This window comes from Cygnus atratus, chromosome 16 (genome assembly GCF_013377495.2).
Source record: "Cygnus atratus isolate AKBS03 ecotype Queensland, Australia chromosome 16, CAtr_DNAZoo_HiC_assembly, whole genome shotgun sequence".
In the NCBI taxonomy this organism is placed as follows: Eukaryota; Metazoa; Chordata; class Aves; order Anseriformes; family Anatidae; genus Cygnus; species Cygnus atratus.
In genome coordinates, this window is record NC_066377.1 from 15970745 (window position 1) to 15990311 (window position 19567).

Genomic DNA, 19567 nt, shown 5'->3' on the forward strand with positions numbered 1-19567 from the left:
ACCGATGAGAACTAAGATACTCCAGAGAGAGAATACCTCCTGCTTGTGCCTGGGGGTTGTTTCGTGCTCCGGCTGGCAGCAAAGAGAGGGTTAAAAGTAACCAGCAGGGTCAGTTGAGGAAACTTCTCAAGAGCATCACAGTTAAGTTGAATTCAGGTGCCTGCACAGGGCCTGGCTGTGCCCCCCTGCCCCCAGTCAGAACTGGTTATCAGTACAGGAGGACTGAACCCCCGCTCAGTACAGGGCTGAGATGGGCTGGGCTGTGCCCTGAGCCAACCCAGGGCCAGGGCGGAGAGCAGAGGGCCATAGCTGCACAACAATGGGGCTGTGGGCACGGCCATGGGGTGCCCAAGCAGGGCCGTGTAGAGCTACAGGGTGCCAAGGGAGCAGGGGCCCAGCATGCTTCCCATGGCTAGGGAACTCCTTGCTTGCATAGTGGTGACCACTGGCACGCCTGGCCCTTCCCCATCCTGCACACCAGCATGGGACCGCCCCGTGATCAGCACTGCTTGGTGACCAGTCCTGCCTAGGGACTGGGCTCTGCTGGGGGCCAGCCCTGAGGAAAGCTGGAGGGTGCTGGGGAAATTGGAGCTGCTGGTAAGGTATGACAGCTCTGTGTCCAGCGGTGAGGCCAAGAGCCATGCCCCCAAGCAGGACAGGTCACACCAAGCACTGGGCTTGCCTGGTGGAGAAAGGGCTCCAGATGACTCTGTCCTGATGTGACCCTTCCCACCTGCAGCATGGCCCTGAGACAGGGAGATGGAGCTCTGATGCCCGTGTCCCAGCCTGCTGCATGTCTGCTGTGGGCGTGGGCCAGCCCACCCACCTAACTCACGGTCCTCTGCCCACAAGGTCTGTACCTTCAGCTCCTTGATCTTTGTTGGGGTAGTCACCTCCTCGTCCTCTGTCTCGGACCGTCTCCCACTGCCAAACTCACCATCCTCATCCTGCTTCTCACCCACTGCTCCAGCATCGTGGTTCTCGCTGACGGAGGCCGGGCGTGAGAACTCTGGGTGTGCAGGGAGAGCCCAGGTCACAGGCAGCAAGCATTTTTTCCCAGCCCTACCTGCCCCAGCCCTCCACCCCAGTCTGGCTAGGAGATGGTGGCTGTGGAGCCCCAAGAGCATCTGTAGCAGGAAAGACGTGCCCTAGGGCTTCTTGGCGGTGCTAATGACCCAAAGTTCAGCCCACTTCTCCCTCCCTGCACCACCCTGGCTTCCACACCCGCTTTGTGCACAAGGAGCTGGGGACAGCCCCATCGCCAGGCTGCCCAGACCCCAGCCCTGGCTCAGCGGAGCCAGCTGTGCCTGCGGCCCTGCTGCTCACATGGTTTGAGCCACCACTTGGTGTGGGGACAGGCCAGGGGCACCTAGTCAGGGACAGCCTCCAGAAGTGACCCTGGCTGCACCCCTCTGAACCTTCCTCCTTGCCTCCTTGCTCCCGCCAGCGGACCAATCTCCCTCCCCCTCCCCAATTTGGGGCATACCTCCATCAAGGCTGCGAGACATGGTGTACCGTTTGCTGGAGGAGCGCTCGAAGAAGGGGGCTGGGCGGTCAATGAGGGCGCTGGCCTGCCGTGTCTGTGCCTGCGTCCGCCCGCTGTAGCGAAACTTGGAGCCCATCACCAGGAAGCCCTTCGGGGGTGGCTCTGGGGACACCAGCCTGGGGATGGGAGAGGTGGGGTTGCATCGGCGAGTCCCAGCCATGCCCCCCAGCACTGCCCCCCAACACCGGTGTGCAAAGCAGAGCTGAGACCACAATGAAGGAGAGAGGCCAGCCACAGCGCAGGGCTGAAGGAGCGATGGGGAGAATTTAGAGCCGTAAGACGAGGACTGAACCAGCAAGTGGTCCTGGGCAGCAGTGGCACAGGGCAGCCAACAGAGCAGAGACGGCTCCCCACATGAGGAGGACAAATGAGAGCCTCCGCACCTGGGGCACAGCAGGTCTGTGGCTGACAGAGGGGCAGAGCTGTTCCCTCCCTGCACATGAAAGGCAGAGTGGCCAGACCCAGGGGGCTGAAAGGCAGGGGACAGCCCACCCGCAAAGAGTGGGAAGATTGCCAGCTCCTGCCTGGGAAGGGCACAGGCAGCTGGGGACACTGCAGGAGCTCCCCCTTCCCCACACGAATATGCTGGAACGGGCCAGAGGCAGGAGCATGCCTGCCTCTGAGGCCTGGAGAAGGGCTCCTCACCTGAAGAAGGTGTGATGCTCTATGCAGACCTTCCAGAGACGCTTGGCAGAGCGGTGGTTGGGCAGCTTGAAGCCAATGGTGCTCTCAAACTGCTCGTACTTGGGGGAGATAGAGACATGCGGTTACAGGCAGATCCTGCCCTAGAGGATACGGTGGGATGGGATCTGCCTTGCCAAGGCCCTCAGGTTGCCTTGGCAGGAGCCATGACACAGAAAACATCTTCAAAACAATGCTGGAAAGTTCCATGCCCAGTCCCACTGGGTGGTAGGATCATACCGCCTAAATTTTTGGCCTAAGCACTTTCCTCCACTGTAAATGGATTTTCAGTGTGAGAGAAACTCCCTCAAGAAACATAAAACTTTTACGCCTTGTTTTGGCTAGAGAGAGTCTCTCTCTCCATCTCAGATGCACTGTCCACTGGGAAATGTGTGGGTGGAAATTCATTTTCCCATCAGTGCAAGTAAAAGTAAAGAGAGTGAAAGTAAAGTCAGAAAACAATGACAGAAAATGAAAGAAAAGCCTCTTTTTTTTTTTTTTTTTGAAGTATGGAAGACAAATATCAAAAACGGTCCTGAAATTCCCTTCCTGGGACACCTTTTACCAGCAGGGTCACAGTGTCTGGCTTATGGGGAAAGAAGTGTGGGGTGTCCTGAGCCTGCTGAACTGCTGTGGCCAAAGACATTATGTCAGTGAGAAAATGAGAGTGCAAACAAGAAAGCACTTGCTGAAAGCCTCCATTCACCACAGGAGCTATCCTCTCTTGGCCAGCTGAGGCCATTAGCTTGGGACTCCTGGGGCAGAAGATGAGGCTAGGAAAGGACCACCCCACACAGCTCCACTTCAGGCTGCACTGGGCCCATTGCACTCACCTCACCAGGGCGGATTTTGATGTAGAAGTTGCTCCTCTTGTAGGAAATTTTAAGGATCTTGGGCCAGGCAAAACGGTTGATCCTCAGCCGGTCCCTGTAGATGAGCAGGCCGTTGGCGCAGACGCCCAGCATGATGTCGATGCCCTCTGAGTCCTGGAGGAGGCGAGAGGGACAGGAGGAGATGGTTCAGCAGCTCAGTAAGGACCAGTCCATTCCAGAGTGCCATGCTCCCTCCTGCCTAGCACTCTAAGTGGGACAAGTTGGCAGAGGTCACAGAATCACAGGATGGTTGAGGTTGGAAGGGACCATGTGTTTCAATCCCACTGCTCAGGGAAGGCCACCCAGAGCTGGTTGTACAGGACCATGTCCAGATGGATTTTAAATACCTCCAAGGAGGGAGATTCCACAGCCTCTCTGGGCAACAGTGATGTGACAGTCGCCCATATAGTAAAGAAGTGTTTCCTGATGTTCAGAAGTAACCTCCTGTGTTTTAGTTTGTGCCTATTGCCTCTGGTCCTGTCCCTGGGCACCACTGAAAAGAGCCTGGCTCTGTCCTGTCTGCACCCTCCCTTCAGGTATTTATAAACATTAATGACCCTCTTCCAAGCCTTCTCTTCTTCAGGCTGAACTGTCCCAATTCCCTCAGCCTTGCCTCATATGGGAGGTGCGACAGTCTCCTGAGCATCTTGGGGATCCCAGAACTGGACATAGGGCTCCAGGTGTGACCTCACCAGTGCTGAGCAGAGGGGAAGAACCACCTCCCTTGACCTGCTGGTAATGCTCTGCCTAATGCAGCCCAGAATACTATTGGCATACTCTGCTGCAAGAGCACAATGTTGATCGATGTTCGACTTGCCGTCCCCCCCAGGACCCTCAGGGTCTTCCCTGCCCAGCTGCTTTCCCGCCAGGTGCCCCCAGCATGTCTTGGAGCCTGGGCTTGTTCCTCCCCAGGGGCACGACTTGGCACTTCCCCTTGCTAAAATAACAGTTCCAGCCCTGTTCAGCTCTTGCACTCAACGGGCACCCAAAGCAGCTTGCACATTTAAACTCTCTCTCTCTCGTCACTGTACCAACTGTAGGAAACAGGAGCTGGAGCTACTGTAAACCCCAATGTGCCAGGGGTGTGCTGGCACCAGGGCAGAACAGGGCTTGGCGTTGGCCATCGCTCCCACAGCTCCACAGCCCAGTACCTTGGCATGGTGCAGGTCCACCCCGTACATGGAAAGCTTCTTTGCGTTCTCCAGGAAGTGGATTTCTGCTTCCCCAGGAGTCATGCCCCTGCAGAGAGACAGAGACAGGGACACATGGCCAGACGCCCCACGGGGCACAGGCCAGCTCCCCAGTGCCTTCCCTCACCAATAGCCTGTCCCCTCCCGCAGCTCACCGGTAGGTCTTGTGCAGTTCCATGATGCGCTCTTCCAGCTCCCGTGTCTGGTTGGGGGCGAAGCGAAGCTCGCTGACATAGTTGCCCACATGCTCCTCGGCATCGTAATCGCCCAGTTCAGCCTGCACGGCATATGAGCCCAGCAGGGCGTGCGTGACGAAGGAGCAGGGGAGGCGCCCTGTGATGATGTCCGCACGCAGCTGCAGGCACAAGTAGTATCTGCAGAAGGGGACAGAGGGTAAGAGCAGGGCAGAGGCGCGTGCCCTGCAAGCAGGCTGGGGCTCCCTGTGGAGGCTCTGCATGTAAAGAACACCCACTCTGCACCACTCTCCGTGGGACTCCCACCTCCAATAGATGCCTTCCCAGCCCCATTCTGTGTGATTTAGAGATGCCACGCACAGAGGAAAGACAGCGAGCCTCTGACAACTCCCCTGGCTACCCCTGCTGCTGTCCTGAGTGCTGCCCCTCCTCACGCTTCCCGCCTGGCCCTCTGGAAGCTGTTCCAGCAGCTGTGCCCAAGGGCACACCACGTTGTAGGCTCCTAAGGGCAGTCCTCACCTTGTGATATCCTCCGTGAGCTGGGCAGGGTCAGGAGGGTAAAACTTCACAGTGAAGGCGAAGTTCCAGAGTCCACCTAGCAAAAATAGGGAGCAGTAAGGGCAGGGGCTACACTGGCTGCCTGCAGGAATCTCCCTCACTCCCGCACACAGAGTGCACACAGCATCCAGGCATTTATTAAAGGGTCCCAGGACTCCACCCAAGCCTGGCACAGGGTCAGGAAGCTCCAAAGGCTGCCATGAGGCAGATGAACCCCTGAGAGGTTGTGCAGCTCCCAGCTGCTCTAGCCACTCAGCTGTCAGGACAACAGTGCAATTTGGGTAAACGTCCCCAAACAGCTGGGGATAGAAAAGCATCACATCTTGGGACCCATCAGCTCAGCTCACTCCATGCAGAGACCTACACTGTCACAGCAAAAGCCTCACATGTCCTAGTGAGGTGACATCATAGGCAACAGCCCTTCTGCCACTCCAGTGCATGGTGCAGCAAGGCAACACCTTGGACAAAGGCACTCCTGCATCCCAGTACCCATCCCAGTAAGCTCACCCCGCCTCCACCCATCCCCATCCTCCCTGCTCTGGGCAAGAGGAGATGGCACCCAGGGCGGGGACCAGGTCTCAGGTGCTCTCCAGAGGCACAGACGGGGTCTGTGATGCCCGCACCTGTCATGAAGAGGAGGGGAGGTGGGCAGGGCTAACAGACACCTGAATAAGCTGGGCCGTTCGTGGCCCTGACCATGCCTCAGTGCTTGAGTTTGTTGGAGTGCCCCATCAGTTGATTTAACTTACTAACCTGACAGAAAAGGACGATCATTTTCTGCCACACTACTAAAATGAGCTGATGGAGGGCACAGCAAGGACTGAGCAGCCAGGGACAGTGCACTACGGAGGGGGCAATGAGCAGGGAGGCTCTCTGCCACAGCGGCTGAACCTGCACAGGGCCTGGTTTCCAGCCACTACCTCCCAGGTTTCTCATGTGTGACCCCGTGGAACACCAGGCTCCCGGCAACATCCCTGCCCCGTCCTGTGATCAGCCGGAGACCTGGAACCCACCAAGGGCACAAAGTTACAAGTGGAGATGAGGCCTCAGCCCAACCGCAAACAGTGGCTGGGGCTGAGCTGTCTGGGAGCCCAGCACTGGGGAGGAATGGCCCTCCCCAACCACTTACTGCGGATCTGCTTCTTGATCTCCTTGGAGGGGTCCAGCCAGTTCTGAAAGGAGGAGACAACATGTCAGGGGGCTGGGGACCCCGCTCAGCAGTGGGGTGGCTGTAGAGGGGTTCCCCATCCTCACCTTCTGGCTGTCGGAGTCGCAGAAGGTAAGGCCGAAGTAATCCTTCTCCAGAAGGTTAAGGTGCTCACACACCATGTCGAAGAGGACCTGGCCTCGGGCATGCTTCTGCAGGAGACAGAGAGGCTCACGGTGAACCAGCTCCCTCGTGTCGCCAGAGAGCCAGCAGGAGAAGGCAGAGGTGTCCTGTGTCCAGCGGGTGCTGTCCCCGCCTGCATCGGTGTTGGCTGGGAGCAGCCCCAGGATCAGGGCAGCCCTGGCCCCCCCAGGCCACCACACAAAACTGCTGGGGGCTGCCTTTGAGAGCAGCCCCCTTGTCTGGCAGTGCTTGGCCTGGGCCCACAGACCCCATCGGGGCACCACGTGCTCCCCAGGCCGCACAGCCCACGGTGCAGCCCGTGGCAGGTCCCACAGGTTGGGAGAGACCCAGCGGCCACCTGGCTCATCCCCCATCACACCAGGGGACGGTGGTGCCAAACCAGAGCAGGGTGCAGCCAGACCAGGCACCTCTGCTCCAGAGCAAAGGGTTGGGACAAACACGTCCCAGACCTCGTGGTGGATGCTGCTGCCTGTAGGCCAAGCTCCTTCCCAACGCCCTCCTCACAGCACAGCAGGACGGAAGAGAAGCACGAAGAGCCTAAGACGCATGCTACGATGGAGGATGCCCTCATTACTGGTCCTTTGAACTCCCTTGTGTATTTTCTCTTCACTACTGGTAGCAGCGAGGCCCATGATTGCTCACGGAGAGGCTCATGTTTCTCATGCATTTACAGACTTCTCCGACCAGTAGCTCCTGATTTACCCTCTCTGAGGTACCCATTTCTTTGAGTACCTCTACCAAGCGCTACAGCACTGGAGCCACTCTCACAGAAACCAGCACAACTACAATGTCTCACTGCTGCCAGACCCCAGCCCTGAGCTCCTCCTGACATCCAGATCTCCTCCAGACCCCAGCAGTTCCTGCCATACCCTTTCTGTATCCTCCCCTTCCAGCTAGCCCAGGTTTCCACAGCAGGGGTTCAGCACACAGCACACGGAAGGGTGTAACACCAAATGGTTTGATTTCCCTTTCTGATTTTCATAGAATTAAGCATTAACATCCTCTGCATGCAGACAAGGCAAAACTATTTCCATGGGGCCCAACAGAGAGAAAGAAGAAATTCAGCACAAGCCTTTCTGCACTAAACAATTCCTCCTCCTCTCCCTTACACCCCAAATTACATTTTTAGACAGCAGAAGCTCTGTGTTTGCTGAGTCAACCCCGTCCTCTGCACTGCAACAACAGAGAACTTGACCTCACTGTGAATAAAGCCCTGCATGCCCCAGCTCACTGCCAACATCAAGCACTGGAAACAAAACCAGACTAGAAACAAAGCCTGGGGGGGGCTGGGACTGTAATGCTCTGCTTTTCCTAAGCTTGTTGAGAATCATTGTTCTGCTAACAAAGCAGCCAGCCATTGTACATCCCAGATTTGTGTTTGCATGCAGGTTTTGCTTGGCAAATGAGAATGGGGATCTGGGGAAGGATGACACCACCACATGCTGCTTCAGGGCTGACCGAAGTCACTCCTTTGCCCCATGAGCCCACTGCAGTCACAGGAGCACTCGGCTCTGGTTATATTGTTGGGAGAGACTTTCATCTTCATGACAATCCATCTTTCCACAGCCACTAAAGCTCTCTGTGACAGACTTTACCACTAAAGTGACAGTAAGGGCTGCTGGAGCACAGAGATCAAAGGCACCACTGCTGGTGCTGGAACCCAGAGGCCAGACCTCCCCCGCCAGCTGCCTTGGGGCATTCACTATTCCTGTGCAGCCACAGAGAGCAGGAGCGTTCCTTATGTTCATTAATCCTGTGCAGCCGAGACCTCGTGGAGCCAGGACCTGCATACAGATGCAGGTCTGCTGTGCGCAGCCTGAGCTGTTGCCACCCTGCTGAGAACAAAAACCCCTCCACCCACTCACCAGCAGCAAGTGCAAAGGTCTCCCTGACAAAGGCTCCAGGATCTCTGCTTCTGAACAGTTTCAACTTCTGCATTTTTAAGCAAAGTTTCTCAGAAATGTCCCTCTGACCAGGAAGATGCTGCAGGTCAGAGACATGCTGCCTCCTTGAATGCAGGCAGGAGACAGAAGCAAGTGCAGAAATGGGCACGCCCGGCCCACAACCCTTCTCCGAGCTGCCTCTTCCCCACAGTGGGTTCACAAAGCCCCCACCCCAGCCCAAACTCTGGGCTTGATTTAATTCTAGGTGTCTCCTAACCCTGTGCTGACAGCAGCTGAAGCAGGCCTGCAGCATATCCCAGTGTAAAGGTGGCCACTGGCGGGCGCCAGTCCCTTCTGTCCCTTCCTGCAGCAGCAGCCACTACCAGGGAAGCACACGCTCGCCCACACTCGCATTGCACGCTTGCGACACTGCACAAATAGCGAGCAGCCCACACACCCACAGCAGGGTGCCCAGGCCCGCTGCTCTGCCAATGCACATGAGGGTGCATCGACAAGGACATGCATGTGTATCACCTTTATTTACTCACACACACACACTGCTGCCAGGCTTCAGCACACGTCCCAGATGGTCCCTGGCCTGCCAGTTTTATGGGGAAGGACACAAGGGATGAAAACAGGGAGAATGGGGTGAGGTGCAGTTTGTAATGCTGCCAAAACCCATGTGGGTCTGTGTGCACACATGCAAACCCATCTCGGGGAGCCATGTGTATCTGCACATGTTGGCCTCTTTGCACAAACACATGCACACACATCCTCTGCCTTGGCACGTGGGACAGCAAACACGCTGTGCTCTTGAGGTGTCAACAGAAACGCTGGCATACATATGTGTCATGCACATATTTTCATGCAGAGCTTTATCTACATCTATTAAGCTTCTGCTTTCTACACACTGTTTTCCATAGCGAGTAGCTAACAAATTTGGACTCTCTAAGCTGAAATTTCCTGCTAAGGTCTATCTTTCCAGATTTTTTGTTTGTTTTGAAATTCCAACTTAAACGGTCATTTCCGTCGATCATTTTGTCTGTATGACAAGCACTCCAAAGCTGTCCTTGGAATAGCCCTGACATCAAGGACTTGCTGGAGGCCAGCTGTGGGCTGAGCAGGGTTCCTAGGCTGAGACGTGTCCCCTGCTCAGCTCGGGTGCGCTCCTCTGACTCACCTCCACTTCGCACTCATACTCAGAGGCATCAAGCAGGGTCACTCTGCAGAGGGCACTCTTGATTTTCTTGTTAATTTTCTGGGGCGACTTCTGGGTCTTGCTAGGCGTTGTTTTATCAGAGAGCCCATCGGTCTCGCTGTAGTCCTTTTCTTCCATGTCTGTGCCCTGGAGGGTGAGAGATGCACAGAGTTACTTGGCACCGCTGCCAGGATGGGAGCCCTTGCAAGGCCAGCAGAGGAGGCCAGCACTACCTCTGCCCCTTAGCAATACAGGATCCCACAGCTAGGAGCTCATCCCTGAGCCCCCACCCCCAACTGTTGCCACAGCCACGGTTGGAAGAGAGACTGCAAAAAGAATGCCTGTGGGCCTGTTGTTGGTCCAGCAGCTGAGACCTCCCTATCTGGCTGCCTCCTGCAGCAGGCAGGGCTGAGGCAGCTCCGTGGCTGCTGGAAGCACTGGCAGCAGCATGGAGCTGGGGGTCCCCTGCGGTGGCAGCTCTTGGGGAACTGCAATTGCTCCCAGCCCTGCTGGGGCAGCTCAGCTGCTGGGACGCTCGGCCACCTGCTTCCTTCTCCTGCCCCGGAATTGCATGAAGCAGCAGTGTCATTTCTAGCCACTATCAGCACTTTGGACCTTTTTTTTTTTTTTTTTTTTCCTTTTCCTGTGCACAGGCACTACTGCTCTGCACAGGCTGGTGCAGGCAGCTGTGAGGCAGCCAGCAGAGCCCATGCACTGCACCAGGCGTGTAGGGCTCCCACACATACATGCCCAGGCTGCCTTGCTTAGGAAGGGAACCGCAGTGCGGAGCTTGGGAAAAGTGGCTGTGCCAACCCCACGCCCAGCAGGCAGGGCCTCTGCCCTGTGCCAGGGGGCACACCTGACGCCCAGGGAACTCAAGAGGCTGCAAAGCCACAGCGCAGCAAACGGCCCTGCAGAAAGCAGTGCTTACATATGTAGGGTCTGTCACAGAGCAGCTGGGGCCACCTCCTCTCTGCGGCAGCAGGCTTGGGGGCTGGACGAGCTGAATGCCAGGCTCTGCCCTGCTCCAAAGTATGGGTCTGATGCCAGGAGCTGCTGGCAATGGCTGAAGGCCTGATGGGCATCCAGACCCACAGTCTTTCCCTTGCTGTCCCACCTGGGCCACAGCTCCTGTCCCTTGCCTACTCACCGGCTCCATGTTTCGGGCGTCGGGCTGCGCCCCAGGCTTCTCGTTGGCCTCAGCTTCCCGGCTGGCAGCCACGGCAGTGGGGCCGTGGGTGGCTGCCTCCAGCTGCTGCTGCGGGGCCTCCTCCTGCGCGTTCTTCACCTCCGAATCAGGACCTGTCTCTGTTGTCATGGCTGCTCGTCACCCTGCCCTGGCACTGAGATAGAGAGACAGAAAGCGTCACACCAGCAGCCCAGCCCCACACCAGCAGCCCTGCTCCCTGCTCCCATGTGGACCCAAAGTCCCTAGCATCGAGCTGCCCCGATGCAGACCGCTATGTGCATTCTGCCCTGCCAGCCACGGATGAGAAAGAGCTCAGCCTCCAACCCTGTGGCAGCCTGAGGCTGGGACATGGAGAGGGATGGCAGCACCTCAACCCAATGGCAGCTGCAGCTGGCTGGGGAGCTGGGTGCAGCAGGGCAGGCGGGGTGCATGGGGGCAGGCAGGATGCCAGGCTCCCTCCCCAGCACTGTACTCACAGAGCTGGGGCTGTATCCCTGCTCTAGGGCCTTTGGTAACTGCAGAAGAATGTATGTATATATGTCTCCTACATAAATATGTATAAATATTTATACATGGAATATATATATATATATATATATATATATATATATATATATATATATAAAACCAATGAAAGATTTTATTCTGGGAAGAAAAAATCAGGCTTTGAGTCAGGTTAAAATGCTGCATTAACACAGGAATTTGCAATCATGGTCAACTCTACATACTGCATCCGGGATGGCTGTTTTCTCCCCTCTGTATTCCCACTAGCCCAGCACGCTGGGTTCCCACAGCCAGCAAGGCTGAACCCTGCACGGTAGGCGGGACAAAACCTGCCTCCAGCTCCAGCTGTCCATCCTGTGCAAGATGCAAAAACAAAACTAGGGCCAGGAACACAGGGGGAAGGCAACTTCAGTGCTTACTGTCCCTTACTGGGGTGCTGAGTAACATATTTTTGAAATGGTGCCCTTTACGTTGTCCTTTATGCACATTATGCTTGCAGCACGCTATCTCCTTCCCCCAGAAAAGCTGTACTAAATGCAGGAAAGCACGAACTAAGAGAATATATCTGCTGGCATGGGCACCTCCAGCCAGTCCTCGCTGTTCAGAGTATGAGGTGGAGAAACCGAGGCAGAGAGCCCCGCTTTTGGCTTCTGCCAATGCCCCTGACAAGCCCTCACCAGGGCAGCACAAGGCACAGTAGCAGTAGATGAGGCAGCCCCTATGCTCACCTCCTGCACAGGCAGTCTGAGCACGTGGCTTGAGGCTGCAGGGCGGGTGTGGGCAGCCATGGGGCTGGGGGGGGCTCCTGGGGATGGCCCCAGCTCCCACAGGACGTCGAACACCTTTTGTACCCATCACCCTTCTGCCACTTGGGCTGCTCATACCCTAGCAGTACTTGCCTGTGCTAATGCAGGGATGAGCTCGCAGCATGGCTCCAAGCCTGCCCAGGGGCTAGGGAATTTGCTTGGTGACACTGCATCCCACCGCTGTCACCTCTGACTACCCAAATGTTCTGGCAGATATGAGAGCAAGAGCCAAGGTCAGGACCACCACCTATGGCAGCAGGAAAAAGACTGCTGCATCTGCCTGGGACGGAGTTCCCTTTCCCCACGGCAGCCCATAGGCAGGACAGCACGGACACAGCACCGGCGTTTTGCCCCGTGCGGGCACAGCATCGGGGCTGCCTCCAGCCCCCACCGCCAGCAGGCGGTGCTGGGGAGTGCTGGGGAGGGGCCGTGGCCAGGGCAGCTGGCCGGGACCCACCCAAGGCATGTTCCGCACCGTGCGGTAACGGGCCCAGCAACAAGAGCTGGGGCAGGGGAAGGAGAAGGGGGGGCTCTTCTTACGAAAGCGTCTGTCCTCCCGAGCCACCGCTACGCGTGCTGAGGCCCTGCTCCCCAAGGCGTGGCTGCACATCACTTGCTGATGGGAAGTGGAGGATAATTGTTTTCTCTCTTTGCTTCCTTGTGGCCTTTACTGGTTTTTATTCTCTTCCTTTTAACCGTGCCTATCTCAACCCTTGAGCCTTTTTTCTTCCCCATCATATTTTCTCCCCCCTGTTCTTTTGAGGAGGGGGAACGAGAGCACGGCATGGTGGAGTTCAGCTAGCCCTCAGCAAGAAACCCCCACAGCATCTCACATTGCATCTTTCAGGTGTCCTCAACAGAGAGGGGAGTTGTGAAACTTCATCCAGACGTACTGCTACACCTGGCTTCCCTGGGTGGTACGGGAGAGGCGGAAAAGGAGAAGCATGCTTGCCCAGCCAGCAGCTGTGGCAGCCCAGCCCCAGTCCCGGTGGCGTGTGGCACAGCTGGCAATGCCTGAGGTCACCACAGAAAGACTCAGTTGACACCAAAAGAGCTGGAATTTCTCCCTTGCCCCTGTCCCAAGAGGCATGGAGTGGCCAGCCCCACGTGTACATGGCCAGGGACAGGCAGGACGACCTGCCTCTGCCTCCTGAGAAACACCCGCTCGCCTGACAACCCCCAGCGCTCAGCTGAGGGCATGAGAATATTCTGAAGGTCACCACTGGTTTATTTTTTCCATGGAGGAAATGGGATGGAGGGCTGCTGCTTTTCAACTTCAGATAAAAGTTACACGCTCCCACTTCAAATGGGTGTGTGAAACACTTCAAAACACTTCTTGATGTGTGATTTTTTAAATTAACGTGGAATCTCTAAATAGCAATAGTCACTTTGGGCCAAAACCACCCTAAATTTTTCACTTAAAGTTTCTAAACTTTCTTACAAATGAAGTATGTGTGTCCCCACTCCAACGTGTCGATCCCCACGGAAACACCTCAGCTATGACTGGATTGGTTTCACCCAAAGGTGGCAGGCTGGGGCTTCATCGCCACTCTCATCGCACACCTGCATGAGTGCATGCGGTGCCCACCTGGAGAATGAGCTCCAGGGGCCCCGTGCTTTGGGCTGTAAGGTACGGGGACCTGCTGCAGCAGGCGAGAGCACAATGCAGAAGCTTCAGGGTGGCTGAGCCAACGGGTAATGTTGCCATAAGAAGCACCGAGCCCTAAGGAAGGGGCCTGACGTGGCCCCAAAGACCTTTCATCTCCTCACTCACATCCTACCCTGCCTTCTCCTGCCCTCTGCCACCCCACCTTGGCCCCCTCTCACCAGTCCCAGCATGGCGTGCCCCCACTGGCCGTTCCGCCTCTTGGATTCAGGTGCCACCCGGCTCCTTGGCAGCACCAGCACCTCCATCCCTGGGCCACAGCAGAAAGCTAAGGCTTAGCATGGGTGCAGAGCAATCCAAGCACCAACACCCAGCAGGGGCACGGCAAGGGCCCATCCAGCCCATCCCCGTGAGCGCCCAGGAGGCCACGTGGGGCCCCTCGGTGCTCTCAGGTCAGGGCTCGGAACCAGCTGCACACTGCAAAAGCTGTGGGCTCACTGCATCAGCTGCAGCTCAGCGCTGCTAGGGAGTAAAAGGCTGAGCTATCGCTTGGAAGGGCATCACGGCTGGCAAGTTCATAACTGAGCTTTTGGGAGCTTTTCTTGGGCAGCACCAGCAGCAGCCAGGGCCCAAGTTGAGACCCCATCTCCTCTGCAGCCCAGGCTGTGCCCTGTTTCACCAGCCCAGCTGAACACATCCCCAGGGTCACCCCAAGGCAAAAGGGGCACGGGGAAGGCAGAAGCAGGCGCCGGGGGTCCAGGGATGCTCGAGGCTGGCTGGGCACTGGGGTCAGCCTCAGCCTGGCTCCTTCCTGTCCCCGTGCAGGACGCTGCCAACCTCCAGCACCGCCAGCGCTCCATCAAACAGCACGGCCCATGGCTGCTGGAGGGCCAGCCACAGGAGAAGGCTTCCGAGGAAGGCAGGAACACCAGTGCACTGACTGTCCCCACAGTGCTCGGGGACACAGACTGGCTTCCCACCACAGCAGCATGTCTCCCAGCCATCCTCCATACAGACAAACATGGTCCACACTCCCAGCTCATTGTTAACAAGCAATTCCAGCCCCTTCTTCCCCTTGGGGAGCCTGGTCAGCTCATTTTCCCCAAGGATTTTGCTGCATCACTCAAGGGCTCCAAAACCAGAGGATGTTTATTACCAGAGCATCTATGTGACTTAAGCAGGAATTATCTGAGCTTCAAAGATGGAAAACACACTTCCAGACAGCAAGAAGCTGGTTGTGCAGTGCTTGCCGTCTCACACTGCTTTTCGGACACAAAACTCAGCTCCTGCCACCTCCCCTTGCAGAAATAAAGTTCAGCACCTCTGCACAGGAAACCCCTGATGTGGAGAGCCATGGGTGCAATAGGAAAAGGACATAAACCATCCTTTTGGCAGCTTGCTACAACCTAACATGCATTTGGCACCACAAACTGACAGGAGAGGTTTAGATCACAAGTGCAGCTAAACTGTTTGAGACCAGTGAAAATGCTGTCCCAAACAGTTTTTTTTTTTTTTTTCCTAAACATTGCTGTCCTGGTTTCAGGTAGGACAGAGTTAATTTTCCTCCTAGTAGCTGGCAGGGTGCTATGTTTTGGATTAGGATGAGAAGAGCGCTGATAACATGCTGATGTTTTAATTGTTGTAGAGCAATGCTTACACCAAGCCAAGGACTTTTCAGCTTCTCGCTCTGTCCTGCTAGCGAGCAGGCTGGGGGTGCAGCAGGAGCTGGGAGGGGACAGACCCAGGACAGCTGACCCAAACTGGCCAAAGGGGTATTCCATACCATCTGACGTCATGCTGAACAATATATAGGGGGGGCTAGCTGGGGTGGGGGGGCGGCTGCTCGGGGATAGGCTGGGCATCGGTCAACGGGTGGTGAGCAATTGCATTGTGCATCACTTATTTCGTACACATTATTACTATTAATACTATTATTATTATTATTATTGTTATTATTTTTCCTGTCTTAATAAACTGTCTTTATCTCAACTCACAGGCTTCACTTTCCCGTTTCTCTCCCCCATCCCGGAGAGGGAGGGGGGAGGGTGAGCGAACGGCTGTGTGGTGTTTGGCTGCCAGCCGGGCTAAACCACAACAATTGCCTACAGCAGGAGCAGGACAGGACCCAAACCTCCAGGGTAAGCAGCCTGCCCATGCTGTCCTGTCGCTGTCCCTGGCTCCCGGTGTCACTCCTCATGCATCACCCTGGAGCAAAGTCGTGCCCAGCACAGCTCCTCTGGCGTGTGGGCTGAGCCGCCTGTGCCAGAGGCTGCCACCCTGCACCTCCTCAACACTCCTGTCCCACCACCTGGCAGCCTCACAATTTCCATTTCAAAGCCAATCTGCACAGGCAAGATTAACTCCACTATTCCCTTCCAGTTCTGCTGACAAAACCACAGCACCCCTGGAGCCAGCTGCGGGCAGGTTCTGACTTCACGAGGCCGCTGCTGCACTGCTGAGACCGAGGCCAGAGCATTACCAGGGCCAGTGGCGTGCCATGGTGCAGGCTGGCACTCAGTAGTGATTTTGCCAGTGGCTTCCACCACGCTCTGCTGATGCTGAGGACTGCTGGGACTGCAGATCCCACTCCAGCGCAGGGACGTGTTGCCCCAGAGCACCCAGTCCCCGCCCTCTGCCTACACCCCCAACCCAGCACCTCGCCCCTGCCCTTCTCACACAGTCCAGCTGCCGTTTACCCCCAGCACCCCCCTTCTGCCCTGTCCCAGCCCATCGCAGGCTCTGCCCACCCACGCCTTGCTCCAGGCACCCCTGCTGCCCCCCTGCTCCCCAGCTCTTGTGCCAAGGCCAGCAGCGGTCAAGGCAGGATGGGCAGGAGGGGGTGGGCGCCATCCTCCCAGCCCCTTCCTCTGCCCACCCTCCCAACCCCGTGGCTGGCAGCAGGGACAGGCGCTTGCTGGAGGACTCCTCTGCACCTGCAGGCCACAGGACTGCATGCCACACACAGCTGGTTTCCCCAAACCTGATTTTTGGAAACAGCCATCGAACTAATGCTGAAACTTGATACAAAATCAGCTGGAGGATATTCACAGCATGGCGAACTTGAGGTCACACAGCTGGAGCTGGTCAGAGCTCCAAGCTGCAGAGACAGGCACACCAGAATGGCAAAGCAGCCTTAATGGGATCACAGGTGGACCTGCCTGCAATGCCTACGATCTCCCATAATCTCCTCCCTCTTCTCTTTTTCTTGGTGTTTTCCTCCTCACCCCCCTTCAAGCTGGTGTGTGGATTCATGGATTTCCCAGAAGCTCTGCCCCCACACTTCCCCAGCACATCACAGCTTGAGCCTCCGCAGCGCTTCCCTCCCAGAGCTTCCCCTTCCCTGCTGCCTCCAAACAAACAGGGTTTTGCCTGAGCCTGCTTTCCGCTTCCACCTTCCCATTCACTCTGTGCTGCTGGGTTAGCTTTAAAGGCTGAGCATCCCTCTTTGCCCCCAGGCTTAGCCATCCTCTCCTTTCTCTTCCCTGAGGATGCTGCCTATGCAGAAGCTGGGGATGGAGGTTTCTGTTTCTGAAGCATCACACGTGTATTCCTGCAAAGCCCCCTGTGCAGGACGGAATGCCTGCACAGGCATCCCAAACCTCAGAGTAACCAGGGTGCTCGGAGCTGGACAACAACCAGGCGGTGCCCTTCACCCTCACCACTGCGTACAGCAGCTGCCAAGGGCCCCACAGGGCTGCTCCGGGCAGCAAAACCTGCTGCCACATCGCAGGACAGACCCTGGCCCCAGGACAGACCGCGGCCCCAGGGACTGCTGGAGATGGGCTGCTCCCAGCAAAACAGCACCACTGTGGGGAGCGCCACAAGGGAGGTGGCAGCCTCGCGACTCCACACGTGGGGGCCCAGCTACCTCACCGACCGCTCAGACACAGGCAGCAGCTTTCCAGAGCTGACTCCAGCCCTCAGAGGGGCTGAAGAGCTTGCCAGGCCCCCAGCAGCCATGCAGGTATACTGGCAGGCCTCAGGTGTGGTGAGGAGCGCAGGCAGTGCCTTCCAGTCATCCTGGAAAAAACAGAGGAGCCCAAGGGAACGTGTGCCCAGCCATCCCAGCAGGGAGGCTGGGTATCCTCCAGGGACAGGTAAAAGCAGAAGGAGGACACAGATCCCCAAAGCCCTGGCACTACACAGCGCCCAAGTCCAGCGCCTGCCACCAAGCTGTCACCCAGCCTGGTCCTGGAGGCAGCTGGGAGGCTCACAAACCCCAGACCGGCCGCACCTGTGCATGGCTAGCCCCCTGCACTGTGGGAGCAGCCCAGAGCACCCTGTTTGCAGGCAGCGAGCCCTCTCACACACAGCTCTGCCACAGGCCTTGCAACAAGGCCAAAAAATCCTACCAGCTGCCCTGGTAACAGAAGGGGGAGGAGGTCAGGAACATAGGGTGCTCCCAGCTCCTGGAGAGCGAACACCACTCCTCCTCCTGCAGGGCTGGATGGGACGGAGACCTGCACGGCCGCACCCTGCTCCCCAGCTGGAAAACTGCCCGTCCCCTTGCCCCCTGCCCGGTCTCTAGGACCCACAGCACACCCAAACTGCTGCTGTGCTGGGCAGGCGCTGCTGCTGAAAGCCCAGATGCTGCAGCTGCCTGCAGGGAAGCAGCCAGGTCCAGACGGCCCTGGGCAGCCCGCAGTGCCACAGAGCATCCTGCACGGTTGCCTTCTGCATAGCGGGGCAGTTCCTACCTTGGCGCAAGCTCCCGGTCCCCATGCTGCCAGCACAGCTCCTCTCCACTGGGCTGATGCCGTACACAAGGCAGCGCTTTCTGCAGAGCAGGCGCTTCCTCAACTCCAACACCCCCGCGCATTGATTGATGCGTACTGCAGCCGCAGCGGAGCTGGGAACTGGGCTGCCTTCCTGCCCTGCCAGCTGGGGACCTCCCTGCTCCCCCCCTGCAGCGCTCAGGCTCCCCCAGGCTGGGCTCCCACCTCACCAGGAGCTCTGCACCCGCACTGCAGCCCTCGGCACTGCGCAGACCCCATAGGAAAGATTATGCCAGCCCTGTCCGCCTCCCTCCCGGTGCTCAGCCTCTCTCACCTGCAAACATCTGACTCATCCCAGGCCAAGTATCGGAGGACAGGCTGCGATCATTCTGGCGTCCTTCCCATACACACAGCAGCAGGGAAGGAGCTCCGCCACTCAGCTCCTACGCGGGGTTTTCATCAAGGAGCTGGGCCTGCTGTACAGGTTCATTCTGAGTCAATGCGGCACTTCTGGGCATCACCCAGGTCTCTTTAACAGGTTGTAGGGCAGAAAATACCATGCTACCTCTGGAATGTGATATCCAAGTACCCCACTTGCACTAGTTCAGCAGTCAGATCGAAGATGTACTGACAGCAAAAGCTGAACAGAAGCTCTTTCATCAGCCCTGTCCACACCAAAGAGCTGAGCGTGACATCCAGCATCTCTCTGCTTATGGGACATGTGGCTCCTTGTCCCACTCTGCCCCCCCAGGGAGGAAAAACACCACAGAGCACACGCTGGGGCCAGTTACTGCACCACATGTGTACTGCACCCCCATGGTACCCAACAGCACAGGGTGCCTGAGTATCCATTAAAGCACAGCGCTAACATCACCGCAGCAGAGGATGGATCCTGCTTTCAGTGAGCGGCAGGAAACCCCAAAGCACAAGAGGGCGCACTGGCAGAGCTGCTGTGGGACAGCCCAGGTAGCGCCCAGCACCCCTGACCTGAGCAGCCCATGGGGGGCAGGCAGCATGGGGGCTGCACTTGCCCCTGCCCTTGTGCCGCACTCACTCTTGCAGGGAAGCAGTGGCTGCGGGGCCACGCTGCAGCAGGCTGGGGCCTCGCGGAGGGCACCCAACTTGCACAGTTCAGAGAGGGGCAGCTTTCAGTGCTAGGCCTCTGGCTGCTCTCATGTAGCAAAGAGTGGTATAACGAGCAGAGCTGCTCAGCAGGAGGACCAGGGAGGACACGACTGCAGAATTGCAGCCCGTGGACCCAGCACCCCCCAAAC

The 19567-nt window shown here is 57.2% G+C and overlaps 1 protein-coding gene across 15 annotated transcripts in view; it reads right to left on the minus strand.

The window, feature by feature from the left end:
* The window catches only part of EPB41L1 (erythrocyte membrane protein band 4.1 like 1), an 81087-nt gene that overhangs the window by 27863 nt on the left and 33657 nt on the right, over positions 1-19567 (minus strand). For all 15 annotated transcript variants that reach the window (XM_035548308.2, XM_035548309.2, XM_035548307.2 and 12 more), the window contains 11 exons: positions 10624-10816; positions 9456-9620; positions 6296-6400; positions 6171-6213; positions 5003-5078; positions 4445-4663; positions 4251-4338; positions 3061-3213; positions 2192-2289; positions 1487-1662; positions 861-1009 (listed from right to left, as the gene is read on the minus strand). In XM_035548308.2, coding sequence (XP_035404201.1) covers positions 861-1009; positions 1487-1662; positions 2192-2289; positions 3061-3213; positions 4251-4338; positions 4445-4663; positions 5003-5078; positions 6171-6213; positions 6296-6400; positions 9456-9620; positions 10624-10791 — 1440 coding nt within the window. In that variant the 5' untranslated portion in view covers positions 10792-10816. The remainder of the gene's footprint in view (positions 1-860; positions 1010-1486; positions 1663-2191; positions 2290-3060; positions 3214-4250; positions 4339-4444; positions 4664-5002; positions 5079-6170; positions 6214-6295; positions 6401-9455; positions 9621-10623; positions 10817-19567) is intronic.